General features: G+C 36.0%; 1 protein-coding gene across 1 annotated transcript; it reads left to right on the forward strand.

The window, feature by feature from the left end:
• Positions 1-21,027: 21,027 nt before the first annotated feature.
• Positions 21,028-21,630, forward strand: LOC141708098 (uncharacterized). The gene has a single exon (XM_074511578.1). It carries the CDS (start codon positions 21,052-21,054, stop codon positions 21,433-21,435), a length of 384 nt encoding a protein of 127 aa, XP_074367679.1. The 5' UTR covers positions 21,028-21,051; the 3' UTR covers positions 21,436-21,630.
• The last annotated feature ends 891 nt before the right edge of the window (positions 21,631-22,521 follow it).

Below are 22,521 nucleotides of genomic sequence, written 5' to 3' on the forward strand. Positions count from 1 at the left end.
TTCTGCTGAGAGCGTCAGCCACCACATTGGCTTTACCTGGATGATAGTTGATGGTACAGTAGTAGTCTTTGATCAATTCGAGCCATCCTCTTTGCCTCATGTTCAATTCCTTCTAGGTGAAGATATACTTTAAACTCTTGTGGTCCGTGTAGATCTCGCACTTTTCTCCATCCAAATAATGCCTCCATATCTTCAATGCAAACACTATAGCTGCTAATTCAAGATCATGTGTTGGATACTTCTCTTCATGTGGTTTCAGTTGTCTTGAAGCGTAGGCTATCACTTTATCATGCTGCATCAAAACACATCCCAATCCCTTGTACGAAGCGTCACTGTAGATCACAAAATTACCTTGATCATCTGGTAAGACTAGCACTGGAGAAGATACTAATCTATTCTTTAATTCTTGGAAACTTTCCTCGCTTTTCTCGTCTCATTCGAACTTCTGGTTCTTCCTAGTGAGCTTTGTCAACGGTGTAGCTATCTTCGCAAAATCTTCGGTAGTAACCTGCTAGTCCCATGAAACTTCTTAATTTCGTTGGTGTCTTTGGCCTCTCCCAGTTGATTATGGCTTCAATCTTTGCTGGATCTACTTGTACTCCTTTATTGCTAATCACGTGCCCAAAAAATCATACTTCTTTCAACCAAAATTGACACTTGGAAAACTTTGCGTATAATTTCTCTTGCCGCAGTATCTCAAGAACTATCCTCAAATGCTCTGTGTGCTCCTCTTCTGTTTTGGAATAGATCAAAATGTTGTCTATGAACACGATCATAAATTTATCCAAATACTTCTTGAATACTCGATTCATTAGATCCATGAAAGCTGCTGGTGCATTGGTTAATCCAAATGCCATCACTAGAAACTTATAATGCCCATATCTGGTTCTGAATGCGGTCTTCGGAATATCTTCTGGCTTGATCTTCAGTTTATGATATCCGAATCTTAAATCAATCTTAGAAAACCATACAGCGCCTCTCAATTGGTCGAACAAATCATCGATCCTTGGTAACAGGTACTTATTCTTAATAGTCAGCTTATTCAGTTCTCGATAGTCAATACATAGTCGCATACTCCTGTCCTTCTTCTTGACAAATAGTACTGGTGTGCCCCACAGGGATACACTGGGCCTTATAACTCCTTTCTCCAAAAGATCTTGTAACTGAGTTGCCAATTCCTTCATCTCCACTGGTGCCATCCGGTACGGAGCTTTAGAAACTGGTCCTGTTCCGGGTGCTAGATTAATTGCAAATTCAATTTCTCTGTCGGGAGGTAATCCTGGTAGATCATCTAGAAAGACATCTGGAAATTCGTTGACAACTGCAATCGCTTCTAGTGCTGGAACTTCCTTGCTGGTGCCTGGTGTCTATAACATGGGCCAAATACGCCTCGCAATTCTGACGGAATAACTTCTTCACTTGAGCTATCGTTAAGAACTTCTTCTCTTGCTTATTTCCTCGAATTACCACCTTCTTCTTACTACCCAATGTCTGAAGTCTTACTTTCCTATTCTTACAATCAATCTGAGCATTATTTTCTGAAAACCAATCCATTTCTAAGATAAATCAAATTTTCCCAACTTAAAAGGTATCAAGTTGGCAAAAAAATGATGTCCTCCTATCTCAATATCACACTTCGCGCACACTCGGTTGACGGAAACTTGATTCTTATTATCTAGTTCTATTATTAATTCGTGTTCTAACAACTTAACTTCGCAATGCAGCTTATCGACAAAACTTTGAGAAATAAATGACCTTGTAGCTCCGGAATCAAATAAAACTTTAGCATCTACGGAGTTGACTAGAAGCGTACCTGCAACCACGTCAGAGCTTTGAATAATATCCTTCATAGTCATGTTAAATGTCCTGGCCTTTGGCTGGTCCTTGGCTGGTGGTCCTTCAATCCTTGGCACATTCTGAGATGGAGCACCTGTAAGCCTTGGTGTGTTGCTTGTTGTACCTTGTGTTGGGAAATTCCTGGCGATGTGTCCTGGCTTCCGACACTTATAACAACCAGTTCCCAAATTCTGACCTTGAGTCGGATTCTAACATACATTAGCAAAGTGTCCCTTCCTGTCGCACTTGAAATACGTCACATTAGCATTACAATTCCCAAAGTGCTTCTTACCATGAAACTGGCAATCCGGTATTGGTGGATGATTGGGCTTCTGCTTATTTGAATTCTGAAAAGGTTGCCTTGTACTCCATTTTCTGATTGTGGTCTTCTGAATCCCACATTCCTATTACCCTGAAACTCTGGCCTTTTGTTGAAACAGCCATGAAAATTACTTGGTTGCTGACCTCCTTCTGAGGTTTCTATTTTCCTTTTCTTCCCATCCTTTCCTTTCTGAGACATGTCACTCTTACTTTTGATCATCATTGCTTTCTGAACCACTGCCACATATGAAGTCAACTCAAACATGGCCACTATGTTCTGAATCCAAAATTTTAATCCCTGTTCAAACCTTCTTGCTTTTTTTTCATCTGTGTCAACCTGGTCTGGCACAAACCTTGCTAACTCAGTAAACTTAGCTTCATACTCAGCGACAGTAAGATCACCCTGGGTCAGGTTCAAGAATTAATCTCCATTTGATTCTTCATATACCTTGGGAAATACTTCTCCAGGAATAGCTCTGTGAATCTCTCCCAAGTTATAAACTCAACTCCTTCCAATGCTCGCGTGGATTCCCACCAATAGTTCGCCTCACCCTTCAGAAAGTAGCTTGCAAACTTGGTCTTCTATTCAGTCCCTGCTCCGACTAATTCAAAAGCCTTTTCCATCTCCTTGAGCCATGCATTGGCCTCCACAGGATCAGCACTTCCCTTGAACTCAGGTGGCTTTACAGCTTGGAACTGCTTGAAAGTCACTGCAGGTGGTGTTGCTGCTTGTTGCTGTTGTTGCTGTTGCTGCTGTTATTGTTGCTGCGTAAGATGTAACATCTGTTGCTGCATGAGTCCCAACATCTAGACAATCGCTGGATCCGTACGACTCTCGGTACGATCCTCTCCTGAATTATTCCTTCTCTTTGGTGCCATTATTCTGGTGAGAAACAAGCAACATATATAATAACCTGTCAAGCATTGTGTCAAATATGTAGCAATTCTTTAGCATAACAAAATTCTCAAGCATTATCTTCTCTCAAAATATTATAATCTTGCTACCATATTAACACAAGCGATATTACTATCACATAATCCTGCTTATTATCTTGAGAATAACAACACAAAGAAAATTTACTCAGAATTATCCAAACCTTTTAAATCCTTGCTCGAAATCTCAAATAAACCAACAAACAATGGATAGGGTTACAACACAACCTTCCAACCTCTCTTCCAACGTTTCTTACCATTCTCAAAACAAACAAAATAGCAGGGCAATAACACAAAGGCCTAAGGCTAAACACAAAATAGGAAACCTAAACAACTTAACTATAACCCAGCCCAATAACCTAAATTTAACCCTATAAGAGCTAAACTACACGCGCCTATATTATGTGATCTTCCTACGACTCACCAATGACAATCCTAAGCCTGTTTCAGTGACCATAACCTATAACTCTTATACCAACCTGTGAAACCCTCCAAACCCGGGGTCTAGATTTGGGGGTCACTAACCAATAAACCATAATAAGATAATCACAGCGGAATAATATAGTAAATATGACCCCTTACATGCACTGGATCGATCACAGGTTATAGTATGGAACATGCACTAATACAAATCAACTGTTATTACAAAACATAAGTCTAATGAGTTTTACAATTTATTTGAATTTTATTACAAACTTCTAGACTATCCAAGCGTCCCAAAATAGTCTACCTGGAATACACACCAAACTATTTACAAGCACTCGACTTCTAATCAAACCTGGAACTCAAGCCTGCTCTGGCTTAGCTGAAAGATTAGATTGATAAACAAGTATGAGCGAAAGAAATGTTTAGCAAGCAGTATAAAATGTGCTTGAAGTGATAAACCACATTCTGATAATAATTAAACAATAGGATAAAATCAGTAATATTTGATCAATAATAAAAGCTTCACAAGCTATCAGCAATAAACGATAATTTTTAGATTGGAATCTAAGACCGACGGATGTACTATCACATGCTGATCAGCCCGTGTAATAGCACAAGGTCATGATTCATAGAAACATGTCCCCAAAACACGAGTACTCAAATAAAAAGGCAATATATCTACCTGTGGCACAAATTATGTTATAATATTTCATATAACACATGGAAATAGCCCTCCGCTGGACCGTCCGTCCCGGTCACTTACGCATTCATCCAATCCATAAAACATTTTGATCAAAGGAGTCGAATCAAAGGACATCCTTAACCGTATAACTCCCCATTTCTCGTGGTCCAGAGCTATCTCAACAATCGATGGTGAAATAGCTAGAACAATTAGTTATTCGCTAATCTCAATTCAACGTTCCACTGTATAGAGTGATTTATAGCGAAATATAAACGTTTAACTATTCTGAACTTAGAATAGTATGAAAATTGAAAGAATAAAGTTCGGAGTCAATATCAATTGCATGGTAAGTAAAGATATAATTACTTACATACTATGATTCGAAATAAGCGTCACTTGAACGATAAGTGAAGTTAGGGATACTTACCTGGTATGCTCGATAACCTCTTACTATTACTCGGGCTTATAGATGCTGACTACTATCTCCATCTAATACTTGACTACACTCCTTGCTACTCGATTCTATAAACCAAATGACTATCTTAAATGACATATCTCAACTCAATCGACGTAACTATACGTCTTGACATCTACCCGATCGTTTATAACTAACTTGGCATTTTAAACTGTAAACAGAGAGCATGCATATCACGTAACACGTAATCATGGCATTCGTATAACACGTATCACATATTTCATGTAACACATAAGTCAGATCATTAAAAGATATATCTCAGAGCGTTCAGAATGAGAATCAAGTCAATAATAATATTTACCGATCAGATACCGACTCAAACTGATACACAAATCAAATGTCATTGCAATATAAAAGAAATTTGGACTCAAAAGTACTTTTATTGGAAGCGCAATATTTTTCCGAGTCTGTACGCGTTCGTTTTGTATTAAACGGACGAACGGTTTAATTATTATGAATAAAATAATAATTAAATAGAATTAAATCAATTTATAATAATATTAATTGATTTTTAAATAACAAAATATAATTTTTAAAAGATTAAAAACAATTATTTTAGGAATTATTTGAATTAATTATAAATAATTTATATTTATTTAACTATCTATAAATGAAATTAATTGATTAAATAATTTTAATCAATTAATTAAATTCATAAATATTTAACTAAAATAAATTATAAATAATTAAATCAAATTAGATTTTTTAAAATAATAAAAGAAAATAATTTTAGGAATTTAAAATAATTAAGAAAATAATTTTTGGTATTTAAAATAATTATTAAATGATTTTTTGAAATAATAAAAAAATTTTGAAAATAGAATAAAGGATTTTTGGAAATATTTTTAAAATCAGAAATTGGGAAACAGAAACAAGGAATTGGAGGTTAGGGTTTCGGGGATCAAACCCGGGTTTTAATAAAAACAAACGGGTCGGGTTTCTGGGTCATCAAGAACATCCACCGGAGTTCTTGTGAGCCCAGATTCCGGCCACATCGGAAGTTTCCGGCGACTCAAACCCCCCCCCCATTTAGCACTCGTTCTTTCCTTTCTCCCCCTGAATCAATACAACACAAGCCCAGCAACTCGAACACCAGAACAGCTCTCAGAAACGAACCGGAGTTCGTTGATTCCGGCTGCAACAGCCATGGAAGCCGGCCACGAGTTCCAGAATCCGGCGAACTCAGGTTTAATAAAAAACCTCACCAAAATTATCGACTTAACCCTCAAATTAAATCCCATATCCATATAAAGCTATTATAATCATCACAATCATCAAGAACATCACGATTAAATCAAAACATCGAATAAAAAAAAACTCAAAACTCAAAACTCGGGTATAGCAATCCGAGACTAAAACAACACAACCAACTATATAAATCGACCCTAAATATCACTCTAAAGCTATGGGTAACATCAAAATCAACCGAAAATCAACAAAAATCGAGAACCGATTTCAAGAACAAAAACTCAAAAATCGAGTTTTACCACTAATCGATTTCAGGTGTTGAAACTAGTATCAAATCGTAGGGCTTGAAAAGTGCTTTAATCCGACTATTTGAACATCAAAAACCGATCATTACAACTCCTGGAATCAAAGAATGAAATTGAAGAACAAATTTCCACCCCCAAAATGTGTTATTGGGTTTTATGATTTTTCTAGAGATTTTTTTATAAAAATAACAAAATATCAATAAAATAACTGATTGGCTGGTATTGTGCAAGACATGCCTGTATCATAACAAGACTAAGTCATACTGACAACCCTAAGATTAGTTGTATTGTAACCTTAATCTGTAATTCATACTTGTAACACTTTATGTCTGTAAAATGTAAATGGAGCATACTGGAGCATTTTTCTCTAAACAGTGTCAAGCCTAAGAATTCTATCTGGAAGAAGATCAAGAAGATTATGCCTCAGAAGAATTATGAAGAAGCTTGGAGTTGAATAAATCTGTTTGGTGTAAAACATTCTAAGTCAAGATCTCTACAAGTCACAGAATTAGTGTTATAGAGAAATCATTCGAGAACTCCAAAATGACTTATCGAGAAGTCATTTGAACTCCAGAGAGTACCGACGGATGAGTAACATCTACCCGACGGATGACCAATATCTACTCGACGGATGAGGAATGTCTACTCGACGGATAAACCATCACTACTCGACGGATAAGCAACATCCACCGGGTGTAGAGAACTCAGGAATTGTCTGTCGAGAACTCAGATATATCGACAAGTATACATTCATTAGAGAACTCTGAGTTATCGATAAGCCAAAGTCCATTAGAGAACTCTGAGTTATCGATAAACCAAAATTCACTAGAGAACTCAGAGTTGTCGATAAGTCTAGGCAACAATGAAGTTTCAGAGATATCGACAAGCCAACATGCCTATCGAGATATCGAGTTCTCTACAGCTTAACTGGAGATCTCGAAGTGAAGATATTTCTTTAAGTACAGAATTGCAGAACAGTGCAAAATACAAGGTTGCAAATCAACAAACAATTCACTCAGCTAGATTGACAAGTCTACAAAAAGTAGCTTGAGAGATGTGCAAGATCAACGACAAAGATTAACTGACAGAGAAGATTAAAGTAATCACGGGATGCTAAAGATATGCTAAGCCACAAATGGAAGATTTGTTTTTCTATAAATAGAAATGACAAGTGACAGTTTAGAAAAGCTAATAGCATGTTTATAATCCACTGTGTAAACCAGCAGTTAACTGAGTTATAAAGTTAACACTAGTCCTCTAGTTAAGTTAAGAACAACAATCAGATTAGAAAAATTATGTGTTCTCTCTCAAGAAAGAAGCTAAGTTCTAAAACAAGAACTCAGAGATTTTGTAGCAAAACACTGCTTGATTTTTAATATAAAATTAAGTGAGTTTTGAAGATCTTTGTTTTACATATTTGCACAGCTATTTATGTTTAACATCCATTTGACTAAATCATTAACAACAACCAATTGCTAAAGCCTAAGTCGATCGAAAATCAAACATTTAAGCCAAAACACATTCACCCCCCCCCCCTCTGTGTTGTATTCATACCTAACAAGTGGTATCAGAGCAAAATCTGAAAGTAAACAGATTAGATCTTGGAAAAATGAATACACGGAAAATTAGTAGTATCAAGTTCCTCCCTTTGAAAAGGCCAATTACACTTTATGGAAAAAGAAAATGTTGTTGTTTATAAGAATGGCCAATCATCTTTATATTGGTATCCTCAAGAATGGGCCCATCACTCCTGTGGTTAGTGTTGAGGAAACCACATATGGAGATATGGTTATTCCAGCTCATTATGCTCCCAAGGATCCTTCTGAGTATACTGAACCTGAAAGAGAGAAAGTTTCCCTAGACAGTGCTTTGCAACTGATACTAATTGAGTCACTTGACAATGTAATGTATAATAACATTGTCAACTGTGACATGGCTAAACAGATCTGGGAAAAGATTGAAATACTTTGTGAAGGAACTGAGGAGGTTAGGTCAAATTAAAGAAGGATATTGATTTCTCAGTATGAGGGTTTTATGGTTAAACCAAAGGAGGGTATTACTGATGTGTTCGAAAGGTTTAATAAGCTGATAAATGACTTGCAGCTTCATGATAAATTTTATGATGTTGAAGAAGTGAATTTGAAGTTCTTGCTCACTCTCCCTGACCATTTGGAACAAAAGATCTCTGCAATCAGAGAAGGAAGGGATCTGAGTAGAATCACACTGGAAGTGCACTATGGGGTTTGAAAACTTATGAACTTGAAATGATTCAAAAGAAGTCATTAAGGGCTGGTCAAGGATATGTAATGGATGGCTCAAGTGCACTGATTGTGAATGATGGCCAGACTTCTAATGATGAGCAAAGATCCCCAACTCCAGCAATTTCTACAAGTGAGAAAAGAGTCAATGACACTGAAGTGCAAGTCATACTGGAATTGGATGAAGAAGATGAGTTCTACACTCTTGATGAGCTTGATGAGCTAGACAAATCAATGGCTTACTTGGCTAGAAAATTCTATAATATTAGAGTAAAGAAACCAAGATTTTTCAAGAGCAAAGGACAGTTCTTCAACAAAGACAGCAGCTAGAAAGGAAAAGGGAAGTACACTCCTGATAGCAAAACTGGCTACAAAACTGGATCTGTTGATAGATCAAAAATAAGATGCTTTAACTGTGATGAGTTGGGCCATTTTGCTACAGAATGTAGGAAACCTAAGAAAGCAAAGAAAGACAAAGCCTATCTTGAATTGGAAGCAAAGTATGATGCTCTATCTAAAGAAGCAACAAGGGAAAGCTTATATTGCTGAGGTCAAGTGCTGGGATGATTCAGACAATAATGAAGATGAAGAAGTTAGAAACTATGCACTCATGGCCTTGGAGCAAGGAGACTCTTCATCATCTAAATCACAGGTACCAACTCTCACCACAGTTGATTTAAATGTGAGTCAATATAAGGAAACTGTTGAAAAGATGAGCACAGAAATGTTCCACATTCATACAAGCATGGTTGCTGCAAATGAGGAAGTTAGCAGATTGAAAAAGATCAATGAAAAACTTGAGAGTGAAAAACAAGAGGTTGAATTGTTGCTGGTTGAGCTTGATGCTGCTAAACAAGAAATTGCATACTTAAAGAATAAATTAAAGTGTGCAATTGAAATTGAAGCAGTGTTGAGAGAAAGGCTGGAGAAGAATGAAGTGAAGCTGAAATCCTTCAAAAATGCTTCTGAGTTGATTGGACAATATCATGAAAAGAACAAGCCTTGTGCAAACATTGCCATTGGTCTTGACTATGAGGGTTTGAACAGTAAAAAGAAGTCTGTCAATGACAAAGGAAAATTAACTGAAGCTGAGAATGTTCCAATAATGTTGAAGAAAGTTGAATCACCTTTGTTCAAGGCATGTAAGGTGAACTTCAGTGAAGAAGAGTTGATCATCAAACAAGAGATAGCTGATGAGGACAAGCAAAAGAAAATTAATGAGTCAACTCAGTCTTCCATCCCTGTTGAAACACCAAAAGCCAATCAAGAAACTAAGGAGCTTGTGAAGGAGATTAAAGCTGAAGAGGTCAAAAAGAAAAAGAAGAATAGAGATGGAAAGATTGGGATAAACAAAAGCAATAATTTTGCTTATGTTGCAGATGCTCCTAGAAAGAGGTGTGAGAAATGTGGATCAATGAATCACATAACTCATCTTTGTAAAAAGGTTGTTAGCAATCCACCTGAAGGAGTCTGCAAGTATAATAAAGCTGATGCTAATGATCCCTATTCATTCTGTGACAAGTTTGACTGCATTCCCTGCAACATGAAAGTGATGAAGAGTTGCCACAAATTGAGAATTGATCTCATAGAATCAAAAATTGATTTTTTATCTGAAAGGGAAAATGCTCAACAGTCTATGAATTCCATTTTATCTCAAAATTCTCATTCTACTTCTGCAAAATCAGTTAACAAGAAGAAAGTACCCAACACAGCTTGGGTAGTTAAACACACTTAATCCTCATTGTGTGCAGGGCAAAGGAAAGAAGGTCATATGGATCATTGATAGTGGATGCTCCAGGCATATGACAGGTGATAAGGCCCTGCTATCACAATTTGGGGAGATGGTTGGCCCTTTGGTAACCTTTGGAGACAACAACAAAGGATTCACAATGGGATATGGCAAGATTGTTTCTGGAAATGTTGTCATTAAAGATGTAGCACTAGTTGCTGGATTAGAAGTAAATCTCCTAAGTGTTAGTCAATTTGCAGACAGAGGTTTTCAAGTTGTTTTCAACAAAGAAGATTGTGCTTTTATTAGCAAAAAGACTGGTGAAATTTCTCTTAAGGGAGTAAGAAAGGGAAGCTTGTTTGTTGCAGACTTAGACTCAACAAATAAGGATGGAATGTGTTGTTTCTACACCAAGGCATCAGAAGAGCAAAGCAAATTGTGGCATAAAAAAACTATCTCACTTGAATTTCAAAGCAATCAACACCCTAGTCAAGAAGGAACTTGTGAGAGACATGCCCAATCTGGAATTTTCTCAACTGGAAGTTTGTGAAGCTTGTTAGAAAGGAAAAATGAAAAGATCAAGTCACAAGTCAAAATCTATGAATTCTATAAGTGCACCTCTACAACTTATTCACATGGACTTGTTTGGGCCAGTAAATGTCTTGTCCATTTCAAGGAACAAATATGCCTTTGTCATGGTTGATGATTTTTCAAGATACACTTGGGTTGAGTTCATGTACTCTAAAGATGAAACTCCAAACATCATAATTGAGCACATCAAGAAAATTGATAAGCAAGTTGAAGGAAAAGTTATTATGAAAAGATTGAGAAGTGATAATGGAACAGAATTCAGAAACTCAACATTAAGTGAATTCTGCAAAAGAAAAGGCATTGTTCAAGAATTTTCAGCAGCTGGAACACCTCAACAGAATGGAGTAGTTGAGAGGAAAAATAGAACATTGGTTGAAGCTGCTAGAACTTTGCTACAAGATGCTCAGTTGCCAACTAGTTTTTGGGAAGAGGCTGTTAATACTGCATGCTACACTCAAAACAGATATCTCATCAACAAAGCTCATGGAAAATCACCCTACTCAATCATGTCTAACAGGAAGCCTACAGTGAAGCATCTACATGTGTTTGGAAGCAAGTGTTATATTCTAAAAGACAACTCTGAATATGTGGGAAAATTTGACTCTAAAGTTTTTGAAGCAATTTTTCTGGGATATTCATTGGAAAGAACAGCCTATAAAGTTTATGTGATTGATCAAAGGAAAATTATGGAAAGCACAGATGTGACTTTTGATGATGACAAGTGTCCAGGCTTGGAATGCCTTGATGTAAATGATGCTGAAGCCCTTGCATTTGGAAATCTAACCATTGATAGTGATTCTGATGAGGAAGATGAAGTTGTGACACAACAAGTAACAAATGAAGAGATCTCTGAACAAAATCATGGAAATTAAAGCTCTCTTCAGACACCTGAATTTGATGGCACAAACTCAGGGGGAGAAGGAGAGAATGGAAATGACAGTCATGGTAATACTGAAGAAAATGTGAAGACACTAGTCAACAGACACACACCAGAAAGTGGGATAGGAGTCATACAGTAGAAGCTATTATTGTTGATCCCTCATCTGGTGTGAGAACTAGAAGTGCAACTGCTACTGAATGCCTACATGCATGTTTTATGTCTCAAGTAGAGCCCAAGAAAACTAAAGAAGCCCTATTGGATCCTGACTGGATATGTGCCATGCAGGAGGAGTTGGATCAGTTTGAGAGAATCAAAGTTTAGAAATTAGTCCCTGCACCAAAGAACAGAAGCATAATTGGAACTAAGTGGGTGTACAGGAACAAAATGGATAAAAATGGAATTGTTACTAGAAACAAAGCAAGGCTGGTTGCTAAAGGCTACTCACAAGAAGAGGGAATTGTCTATGATGAGACTTTTGCTCCTGTTGCAAGACTAGAAGCAATAAGAATTTTTCTGGCATTTACTGCACACTCAAATTTTAAGGTGTATCAAATGGATGTCAAGAGTGCTTTTCTTAATGGTGAACTAGAAGAAGAAGTTTATGTGTAACAGCCACCTGGCTTTGAAGATCCAGAATTCCCTAACTTTGTTTACAAATTACTCAAGGCTCTATATGGACTGAAATAGGAACCTAGGGCCTGGTATGACACACTGTCAGAATTTCTACTCAAACATGGTTTTACCAGAGGTACTATTGATAAGACTCTCTTCTACAAGAAGCATGATGAAGATATGATCCTAGTTCAAATCTATGTGGATGATATCATCTTTGGATCTACAAATGAAAAGCTTTGTCAAAGATTCTCTAGGCTAATGCAGAGTGAGTATGAAATGAGCATGATGGGAGAATTGAGTTACTTCTTTGGCCTTCAAGTTAGTCAAAGAAGTGATGGTATTTTCATCAGCCAAACTAAATATGTGAATGACTTATTGAAGAAATTTGGTATGGTGGATAGCTCACCTGCATCTACACCAATGTCTACTGCAACCAAGTTGGATGAAGACAAGAAAGGCAAGAGTGTGGTTATTTCAAGCTACAGAGGAATGATTGGATCATTGCTGTATTTGACTACTAGTAGACCAGACATCATGTTTGCTACTTGTCTATGTGCTAGATTTCAAGCCAATCCAAAGGAATCACACTTGATGGTTGTCAAAAGGATTTTCAGATACTTAAAGGGAACTCCAAACTTGGGACTATGGTATCCTAAGGGAACTGGTTTTGAAGCTGTTGAATACACAGATGCAGATTTTGCTGGATGCAGGGTTGATAGGAAAAGTACTAGTGGAAGCTGTCAATTTCTTGGTCAAAGACTTGTGTCCTGGTATAGTAAGAAACAGCAATCTGTGTCAACTTCCACAACTGAGGCTGAATATATAGTTGCTGGAAGTTGTTGTGCTCAAGTTCTTTGGATTAGAAATCAGCTAATGGACTATGGTCTAGTGTTACACAAAATTCCTATTATGTGTGACAATACTAGTGCCATATCTATAGTAGATAATCCAGTTAATCATTCTAGAACAAAGCACATTGATGTTAGGTACCATTTTATCAGGGAACATGCTGCAAATGGTACCATTGAGCTCATTTTTGTTCCAACAGAAAAACAATTAGCTGACATTTTTACTAAACCCTTGGATGAAGCAACCTTCACTAGACTTGTGAGTGAAATTGGAATGCTCAATTCTTCATCCTAAGGCAAGAACTCAGCTAATGTTTTGCAGCAGATTAATCTCTAATAAATCAACCTAGTTGATTTAATTAGAAATTAACTGAAATATGAATTATAAATATTTCAGAATCTCTGTATATTTATTTTTCTTTAAAAACTCAAAAAAAAATTAACTTAGAATATTTCAAATTCTAAGTAAACTGCTTAGTTGTTAATTTACATCTTTAATGTGTAAAATTAACACAAGGCAGAAAAACAGCACTCAAAAGTATAGAGAACTGAGTTCTCGATAAGTCAAAATGACTTATCGACAAGTCATTTTAGAGTTCTCAAGTGAGTCCTCGATAAGTCTATTTACAGACTTCTCGAATGACTTCTCGATAAGCTCTATTATGACTTATCGATAAGACCATGTAGAGTTCTCTAATAGTGTTAACTCACAGAGTTCTCGACAAGAATATTTTGAGACTTATCAATAACTCAGAACTAAAATAATTTAATTCAATGAATTATTTTAGACAAATACTTTTGGAAAAGTTATTCTGATTTTAATTTGATTCAATTCAAATAAATTAGAATCACTTCAGTCCTTTTTGGACAAACTGGGCATTTATCAGAGTTCTCGATAAGTCACTTGACTTCTCGAATGTACCATTTTCATATTCAAAATTACTTCTCGATAAGTTTAATATCAAATGTTTATTTGACTTCTCGATAAGTATTTTAATTTCTCTATAAATACCCAGATTTCTCCATTAATATTAACTTGGAATTTCTCAAAACTCTAAGTAAACTGAATATTTATTACGTCATATCTTCAGTATGTGAACTTAATAAATAACAGATCAAAAGAAACAAAAAGTATGAAAAATTGAACAAATTTAATTCATAAATTATGTTCATTAAAATACTTTTGACATACTTAGTCTCTAATTTTCTCTGACTTATTGACACATTTACATGCTTATATGATTTCTTGCTTACGTGGAAATATGTTAGTCTAATGTTAGCAGACTAGTACATTATTTGTGTTGTTTTGCGTATGCTGATAGTGATAATCATATCTGATTACTTGCTGATAGGGAGAGTTACTTTTGTGTAGGAAGTACACGCTTATTTGCACGGGGAATAGTTATTTTTAAAATAAACTAATATTCTTGAGTACTTGCATGGAGAATAGTCACTAGTCATTTCTAGCTGTCTAGTACGCTTATGTGATTATTACTCCTATTATCCGGGCAACTCAAGAGTCTCTTAGTTTCTATCTTTACTCCCTCTATAAATTAAAACGCTTCACTCTTTATCACTCATCACTCTCCTACTCTCAACAAAAACATCAAATTTCAAACTCGCCTTCTGTTCATCTCTCTTTCTCTCATTCAAATGGATGCCCCAGTCTTCTACAGACTTGTTAATGGAGCTTATCTACCGGTTCATCATTTGGATGATGATTTGTTGTATTTTGATCCTTTCGGACTTCGTGTCCGCATCAAGGGGGTAGTTTACAGCCCCTTTGATGTTCCACTTGAGGTCTTTTACGGACTCTTGTGGGATGATCAAATTGACATTCTTTTCTTTGAGATGGAAGCCTCATTCGAGCAGGAGAGGCGTGCAAGGGAGGCTGAGCAGCAACACCTTGCTGCTTTGGAGTTGCAGGAGAGGATCATCTCTCTTGCACACTCCATGTCCAGGGCTTACCAGCGCAAGGCAAGGAGGTTGGAGGCTGAGAAGAAGAAGTCTAAATTAGAGTAGATAGGATTAGGATTTACTTTATGTAATCTGCATCTTAATACTCTATATTTAATATCAATGAAATTATCTTCTTCTTTATCAATTTGTTTTTGTTGCTTGATTGTTTATGTCATGATTGCCTTGTGTTTACAAATTAATTGATTATCAGTTTTCCTGTCATAATGCTTGCAACTGCATATCTCAATGGTTATGCCTAATCAATACAGATAAATATGTTCAGTGCATTACAGGTTCAACACAATCCACTCAGGCAATAACAGGAGATTCAAGTTTCAATCAACAGGTATTTGTGTTAAACTGCAGCTAAAACATTTCAAAACCAAACTGCGGTTTACCCAGACACAGCAACACAAACACAAACTAGCACTTTCAGACAAGAATCAGAACTTTCATTAAATATGGAACAGCAACAGCAACACAAAAACAAACTCAAACACAATCCCACTCAGGTTACTCTCAAAAGCCACCTGTTTTATAAAAGGACAGCAGTGTCTTGATGACCTTCAGATTCATTCAGTTGTTTGATAAAAGAATCCACCAAACATGAAAGTTTATCAGTTTACAGCATATTTCATGAATGTTTCTCATGCACCTTCATATGCAAAATAGTCTTAACAGACTGATAGGTTTGAGGGTAATACTCCTGAGGGGGAGCTATCTAAATCCTCTCCAATTCAATTGGAGGTTCCTTAAGAAGGAACAACTCCCCTCATAATTCTAGCAGAAGTTGTCTCAGCAGTCAAAGCTAGAAGAACAATTGCCTATGACAATGTCATAAAAAGAACAATCTTATCACATTTATGTGACAGTGCTCTGCAAGGTGCACAAAGGTTTGAGGCTGGTGTACAAGACAGTAACCCAGTCAAATCCTCTCCAATTCCAATGGAGGTTCTCACTACAAGTGGAGGACAACACACTGTCACAGCCACAGAGCAATCTGTGAGTCAAAATGTGACCCTGGTCAAAGATGCTTATGCACTCATTTTTCTGGTGAAATGAGTATGATTAGCCCTATATGGTTTTCCTCTAATCATATGATCACAGATTACCTCCTCTCAGCCACCTCTTATTTCTGTAGGTCAAACAACATTTGCGCCTTTTATGTGAGAATAAGAGAAAAGATTGAATGTAAAACAAAGAATAAGAGAGGCAGGATCCTTCCTGGAAAAAGGAGAGGTAGATGAATGTATGGATTTTGTAATCCTTGTGAGGGAACTCTGACTCTCAAAAGTCATGAGTCTAGTGCAGTGAGATTTGGTGAGACCACTTATTCAAAAGAACAGAGAGCTTAGGACTTTTATCACTAACAGATTTTTCTGCAGATCTAAGTGAAACTTCTATTGTTTAAAACTTATCACCATGAATCTTAATGAAGCTTGAAGCTGCAGACAGTGTTCCAAATGGACAAGAACAACAGCTGGAACAATGTGCATTTAGCTGGATTTTACTTCCTGGAGATAATGTCAAAAAGGGGGAGAATATATCTAAATACCAAAACAGCTAATGGATGTTGAACAAATCTAAATGGATGTTGAATAAATCTAAATGCAACTCAACAAAAGAAGACCTGATGGGAAGACTGGTTTTGGTTTCTGCATTTAGTTAAAGTTTTGACATCATCAATCAGAACTTGTGCATAATTTCATAATGAACAAGTTGGGGGAGATTGTAATATATAACAGATGATGTCAAAGAATTATGCCTCAGAAGAATATCAAAGATTACTGGAGGTAATAATATCATCAACAGCAGGCAAGAGCAGAATATCAAAGGATGGAAGATTTCTGAATATAAAAGTTGGTTCTTTGTCAAGTTACATGATGGGATGTTAGCCAGATTTGCTGAAACTAATAGAGGCTCTAGCTGACACCCCCATCCTAGAAGAATTGGAAATACTTGTGCAAATTAAGAAAATAATTGAGAAAGAATCAGACAGCTCAGTCTTTACTTAATTATTATAAATTGTCCAATGTACAAGTATTGTATCAGCTTTTGTATCATTTTATTTTCATTCTTTAACTTGGGGTTAGTCTTGTTAACAGGCATGAATTTGTGATAAGCAATCTTCTCACAAATTGGGGGAGATTATTGTGCAAGACATGCCTGTATCATAACAAGACTAAGTCATACTGACAACCCTAAGATTAGTTGTATTATAACCTTAATCTGTAATTCATACTTGTAACACTTAATGTCTGTAAAATGTAAATGGAGTAGACTGGAGCATTTTTCTCTAAACAGTGTCAAGCCTAAGAATTCTATCTGGAAGAAGATCAAGAAGATCATGCCTCGGAAGAATTATGAAGAAGCTTGGAGTTGAATAAATCTGTTCGGTGTAAAACATTCTAAGTCAAGATCTCTACAAGTCACATAATTAGTGTTATAGAGAAATCATTCGAGAACTCCAAAATGACTTATCGAGAAGTCATTTAAACTCCAGAGAGTACCGACGGATGAGTAACATCTACCCGACGGATGAGCAATATCTACTCGACGGATGAGGAATGTCTACTCGACGGATAAACCATCACTACTCGACGGATAAGCAACATCCATCGGGTGTAGAGAACTCAGGAATTGTCTGTCGAGAACTCAGAGATATCGACAAGTATACATTCATTAGAGAACTCTGAGTTATCGATAAGCCAAAGTCCATTAGAGAACTCTGAGTTATCGATAAACTAAAATTCACTAGAGAACTCAGAGTTGTCGATAAGTCTAGGCAACAATGAAGTTTCAGAGATATCGACAAGCCAACATGCCTATCGAGATGTCGAGTTCTCTACAGCTTAACTGGAGATCTCGAAGTGAAGAAATTTCTCTAAGTACAGAATTGAAGAACAGTTCAAAATCCAAGGTTGCAAATCAACAAACAATTCACTCAGCTGGATTGACAAGTCTACAAAAAGCAGCTTGAGAGATGTGCAAGATCAACGACAAAGATTAACTGACAGAGAAGATTAAAGTAATCACGGGATGCTAAAGATATGCTAAGCCACAAATGGAAGATTTGTTTTTCTATAAATAGAAATGACAAGTGACAGTTTAGAAAAGCTCATAGCATGTTTATTATCCACTGTGTAAACCAGCAGTTAACTGAGTTATAAAGTTAACACTGGTCCTCTAGTTAAGTTAAGAAGAACAATCAGATTAGAAAAATTGTGTGTTCTCTCTCAAGAAAGAAGCTAAGTTCTAAAACAAGAACTTAGAGATTTTGTAGCAAAACACTGCTTCATTTTTAATATAAAATTAAGTGAGTTTTGAAGATCTTTGTTTTACATATTTGCACAGCTATTTATGTTTAACATCCATTCTACTAAATCATTAACAACAACCAACTGCTAAAGCCTAAGTCGATCGAAAATCAAACATTTAAGCCAAAACACATTCCCCCCCTGTGTATTCATACCTAACAGCTGGTATATAAATTTTTACAAAATTTATACCCCAAAATAAATTAAGGGTGTTTTTATCCCCTAATTATAATAATTAGAGCCCCAAAATAATAATTACGGGGAATAATTTTAAAAACGATAAAATATAAATTAATGTCAAAATTTCCCAAAAATTGCGAATAATTCAAAAATACAAAAATAAAGGGTATTCGAAGTACGAATAATTTTATAAAAATAAAAACACGGATTTTGTGGGGTTTGTCGTCCCGGTGGGGTCCCGGTCCGTTGATTTTTGAAAAACAGAAGCGATCCCTAAATTACCCGAAAAACCCGAAAACACCTAAAATACATTCAAACACGCATAAATTGAAATAAAACAGGTATCTTAATAAAGACACTAATAAATACGCGTCCCGATTACAGATTAAGTCATATAATTGCTGTTTAAACGTATTTTAATCAATCGAAAAAAAAATTCTTGCCCGCACGAAAACACACATAACAGCTACAACATCTAATATCATGGAAATAATTACTCTAAATTTATAAAACACATAATATTTATTTATTTAACACTTAATATTCACATAATTTTCCCGGATATTACATCCACCATATTTGTAGATTTCCTATCATTGATAAATCAAGATAGTTTGACTTATTTTCTCAAAATTTCAAGGAAATGCATTTTAGACAATAGTTGTGAGGGATGCTATTCAGTCAAGTTGAACCACCATTTGGATTGGAGTGGATTTGAATGATTACCCCTTAGAAATATCATTCTCAAATCATATAGCCATTGCAGGTCTACTTACAATTAAAATGTGCTAGAGTTCCAAGGTGTTCACTAAAGAGTGATGAAACCCTTGGTTTTGAATTGGTATCATCAAAGTCTATCTTATCATGTAGTCTCTAACCAAAAATGAATTAGGGTTCTGAGTTGGAAAGCACAAGGCAAGCACTGTGATTCATGAAAGCTTGGCTTAGCAATGAAGGAGATTTATTGTTAATTTTGATGCAAGAAAATCAATCAAGTTGAGCTTCTTTATTATAAATAAATTTATACATTCAGAGGAGAATTTAATTAGAATTGAGTTTTGGCAACTTCTTCTGAAAAGTAGAAGATGTTTCAAGTGATGTGCTCCCATTTTTGCATGTAAGAACTTCACCATTAACTCCACTAGTTTGTGAAGTAATTCTATGAGGAACGTATAGATGTTCAATTGGACCACTAGTGTATTCTAAGGAGACAAAAAGTGTTTACACTCAAGAATCAAATACCATTCTTTTTGGCTTAGAGAAGCTTACGGTTTGACTCAACTCACATGTTCTGTTTAATGGTTAGTGTGTCTTTATAATCTGATCACTTATGATTCAGAATAGAATCTGAAGGTGGTTAATAACTTGTGGGATATCTTAATGTTACTCTCCTAAGGCCAAGTTATTTACTTATGATGAACATAAGTGCTAATGGAATGCTTGATATATTTTTTTCATCAGTCTGATAAGCTGCAAGAGTCTGAACCTGAACCTTTGTGCACTATTATCTACCATTAATTATCTGCTTAGAGATTTTCAAGATTGTAATTCCATTTACTTGTCATTCGAGTACTGATGAGATCAATAATCTAAAACAGTTTAAACAAGAAGATGAAAAGCATATTATCACAAGAAAATACGCAAGGCAACAGTCATTCAAGAACTCAAGAATTTTACTTATATTGCACTGATTACAATAAAAAGTTTTTTTTTAAACAAACATAAATCTTTCTACTCTACTCAACCCTAGTATCTGGAAACCTAGACACTAATGTTGGTCAGGGAAGAGGAAGAAGCACCGCCTTCCTCTGAAATATCATTTTCTTTTTGAAATTTAAAGTTCATGTTTCTGGATTGATCGTATTATTTTGAAATATCATTATTTCTTTGTTTTCCTTCTTCGGGGAGAAAACCACGTCAGAATGACACCAACCAAGAGATGGGCCAATTAACATGTTTGAAGCACATATAGGTTATGTTGACGCAATAGTAATATAAAGCAATAGAATGCATTTTGCATTGCATAAACAGAGCTTCAAGGCCACTATACTTTAGTAGATGAAGAAATCTCCAGAAGTGCGCATATATAGTGAAATAACTTACACACTTCTGATAATATTGATGACTGGACCAAAATTAAAATTAGAGCTACTAGTGCTCCAAATGCAGTTACCCGTGGCATATTGTAGTGGTTGTATCACTAGAGTTGTTCCATTTAGAGTTGTTCTATATGTTAAGTAAGCGGTCGCCCTAAAATCTTAAGATGGTAGAGTAAACTTCGAGCGGTCGCCCTAAAATCTTAAGATGGTAGAGTAAACTCCGAACATGATCTTATATTTTTTAGCAGTCCCATACAAATACCAATACCAATAACAAATATTTAAATTAAATAAATGGGGTTGAAAGACTCGAACCCGAGTCCATTCCTAAACCGAGCTCTGACATCATGTTAAGTAAACATTCGCACTAAAACCTTAAGGCGATAGAGGAAGTACCGAACAAGATCTTATGCTATTTAACACTATAATACTTGGTTTGCTAGCACTTTTCATTGTGAGGCTCGAGCATGTTTCAGGAGCCGGGCCTTGTGGAAAATCTTCGGCATATGATGTGGCTATGAATTTAGGCCCTTGTGCAGCAGCAGCGCAAGATGAGAACGCAACAGTTTCTGAAAGTTGCTGCCTTGAGGTTAAGAAAATAGGGCAAAACCCAAGTTGCCTTTGCGCTGCTATGCTTTCGGATACTGCTAAGAGTTCTGGTGTGGACCCAAAAGTTGCTATGAGCATCCCAAAGAGATGCGACCTCGCTGGCCGTCCTGTGGGCTACAAATGCGGACGTAGTGCTCTTGCAGTTCACATTTTTGTTCTGATTATTTTCCTTGTTTCCTCGTAACTGAAGTTTGATATTTATATGCAGCATATACTCTTCCTTAAATGGATGGAAAGAGAACTACAATGCACCGCAACAAAGATTATAAATAAATGCAGTAACTACTGTCGTATGATAGTATGATTATTGTTACCATGGCTACTCTTGTCTACAGCAAATAAAAGTAGTAAATGATGTAATAATTCTACCTAAAGCAAATAGAACCATGTAAATGAATGATTAAATCACTGTGCTTTTTTTGTTCTTGGCTAAATTTAATCGCGAAAAGAAATAGATTAAATAAGATAATGGATGTGATCAACAAGGCTATCTCAGCAGCAACTAATAAAAAGTGCATACGCTAAACAAGATAGCACCATTAACATAGAAAGAAATGATACATCATACACCCTGTCTGTGTTCATGTTGTCTATGGTTTACTTAGGATGTTAGAGTCAATTATAATGTTTTCTTGATTTTCTTTCTCTATTTCTTTCTTTGCTGAATAACGCGTTTTCGATTTTCATGAATCATTATGCAGCAAATTTGGCAATATAGACTTTAGCTGAATCTTTTCCAGTGAGCCAAGGCAGAACAACAGAGCTAAGAATAAACAGTAATTCATTTTTCATCCCTTTTTCCCACAGATAGTTTTCTGTATATTTCTTCAAGACGGGAGAAATAGCCCTTAGGTATACCCATGTACATTTTATCTTCCCCGGACCCTGTTCTCAAGTGGGCAGCATGTTTTGTTTCATGTGGTTAAGCAGGATTCTGCAATCATAGGTAGACCTCGAGAAGGTATTAACTAGAGATCGTCGAGAAGGTATTAACTAGAGATCGTCGAGAAGGTCTTAACTGGAGACTATCTGTATGTGGCGATAATACATACTTAACAGAGGATAGGGATGTCTGTATAATAATGGAAAGTAGTGAAGCCGCTAAAATTAGACACATACCTGATACTCTTTTAACATGTGGCGGAGAAACTTAAAATGTTCTTGGAATTATTTTGAGCAACCGAAACTAACGGTACTTTGAAAGATCTGATTCCAGAAAGACCTTTAACTGCCAATCTTATCTTATCATATCATTATGTTGGGTAGAGAG

Source organism: Apium graveolens, chromosome 2 (genome assembly GCF_009905375.1).
Source record: "Apium graveolens cultivar Ventura chromosome 2, ASM990537v1, whole genome shotgun sequence".
Taxonomy (NCBI): Eukaryota; Viridiplantae; Streptophyta; class Magnoliopsida; order Apiales; family Apiaceae; genus Apium; species Apium graveolens.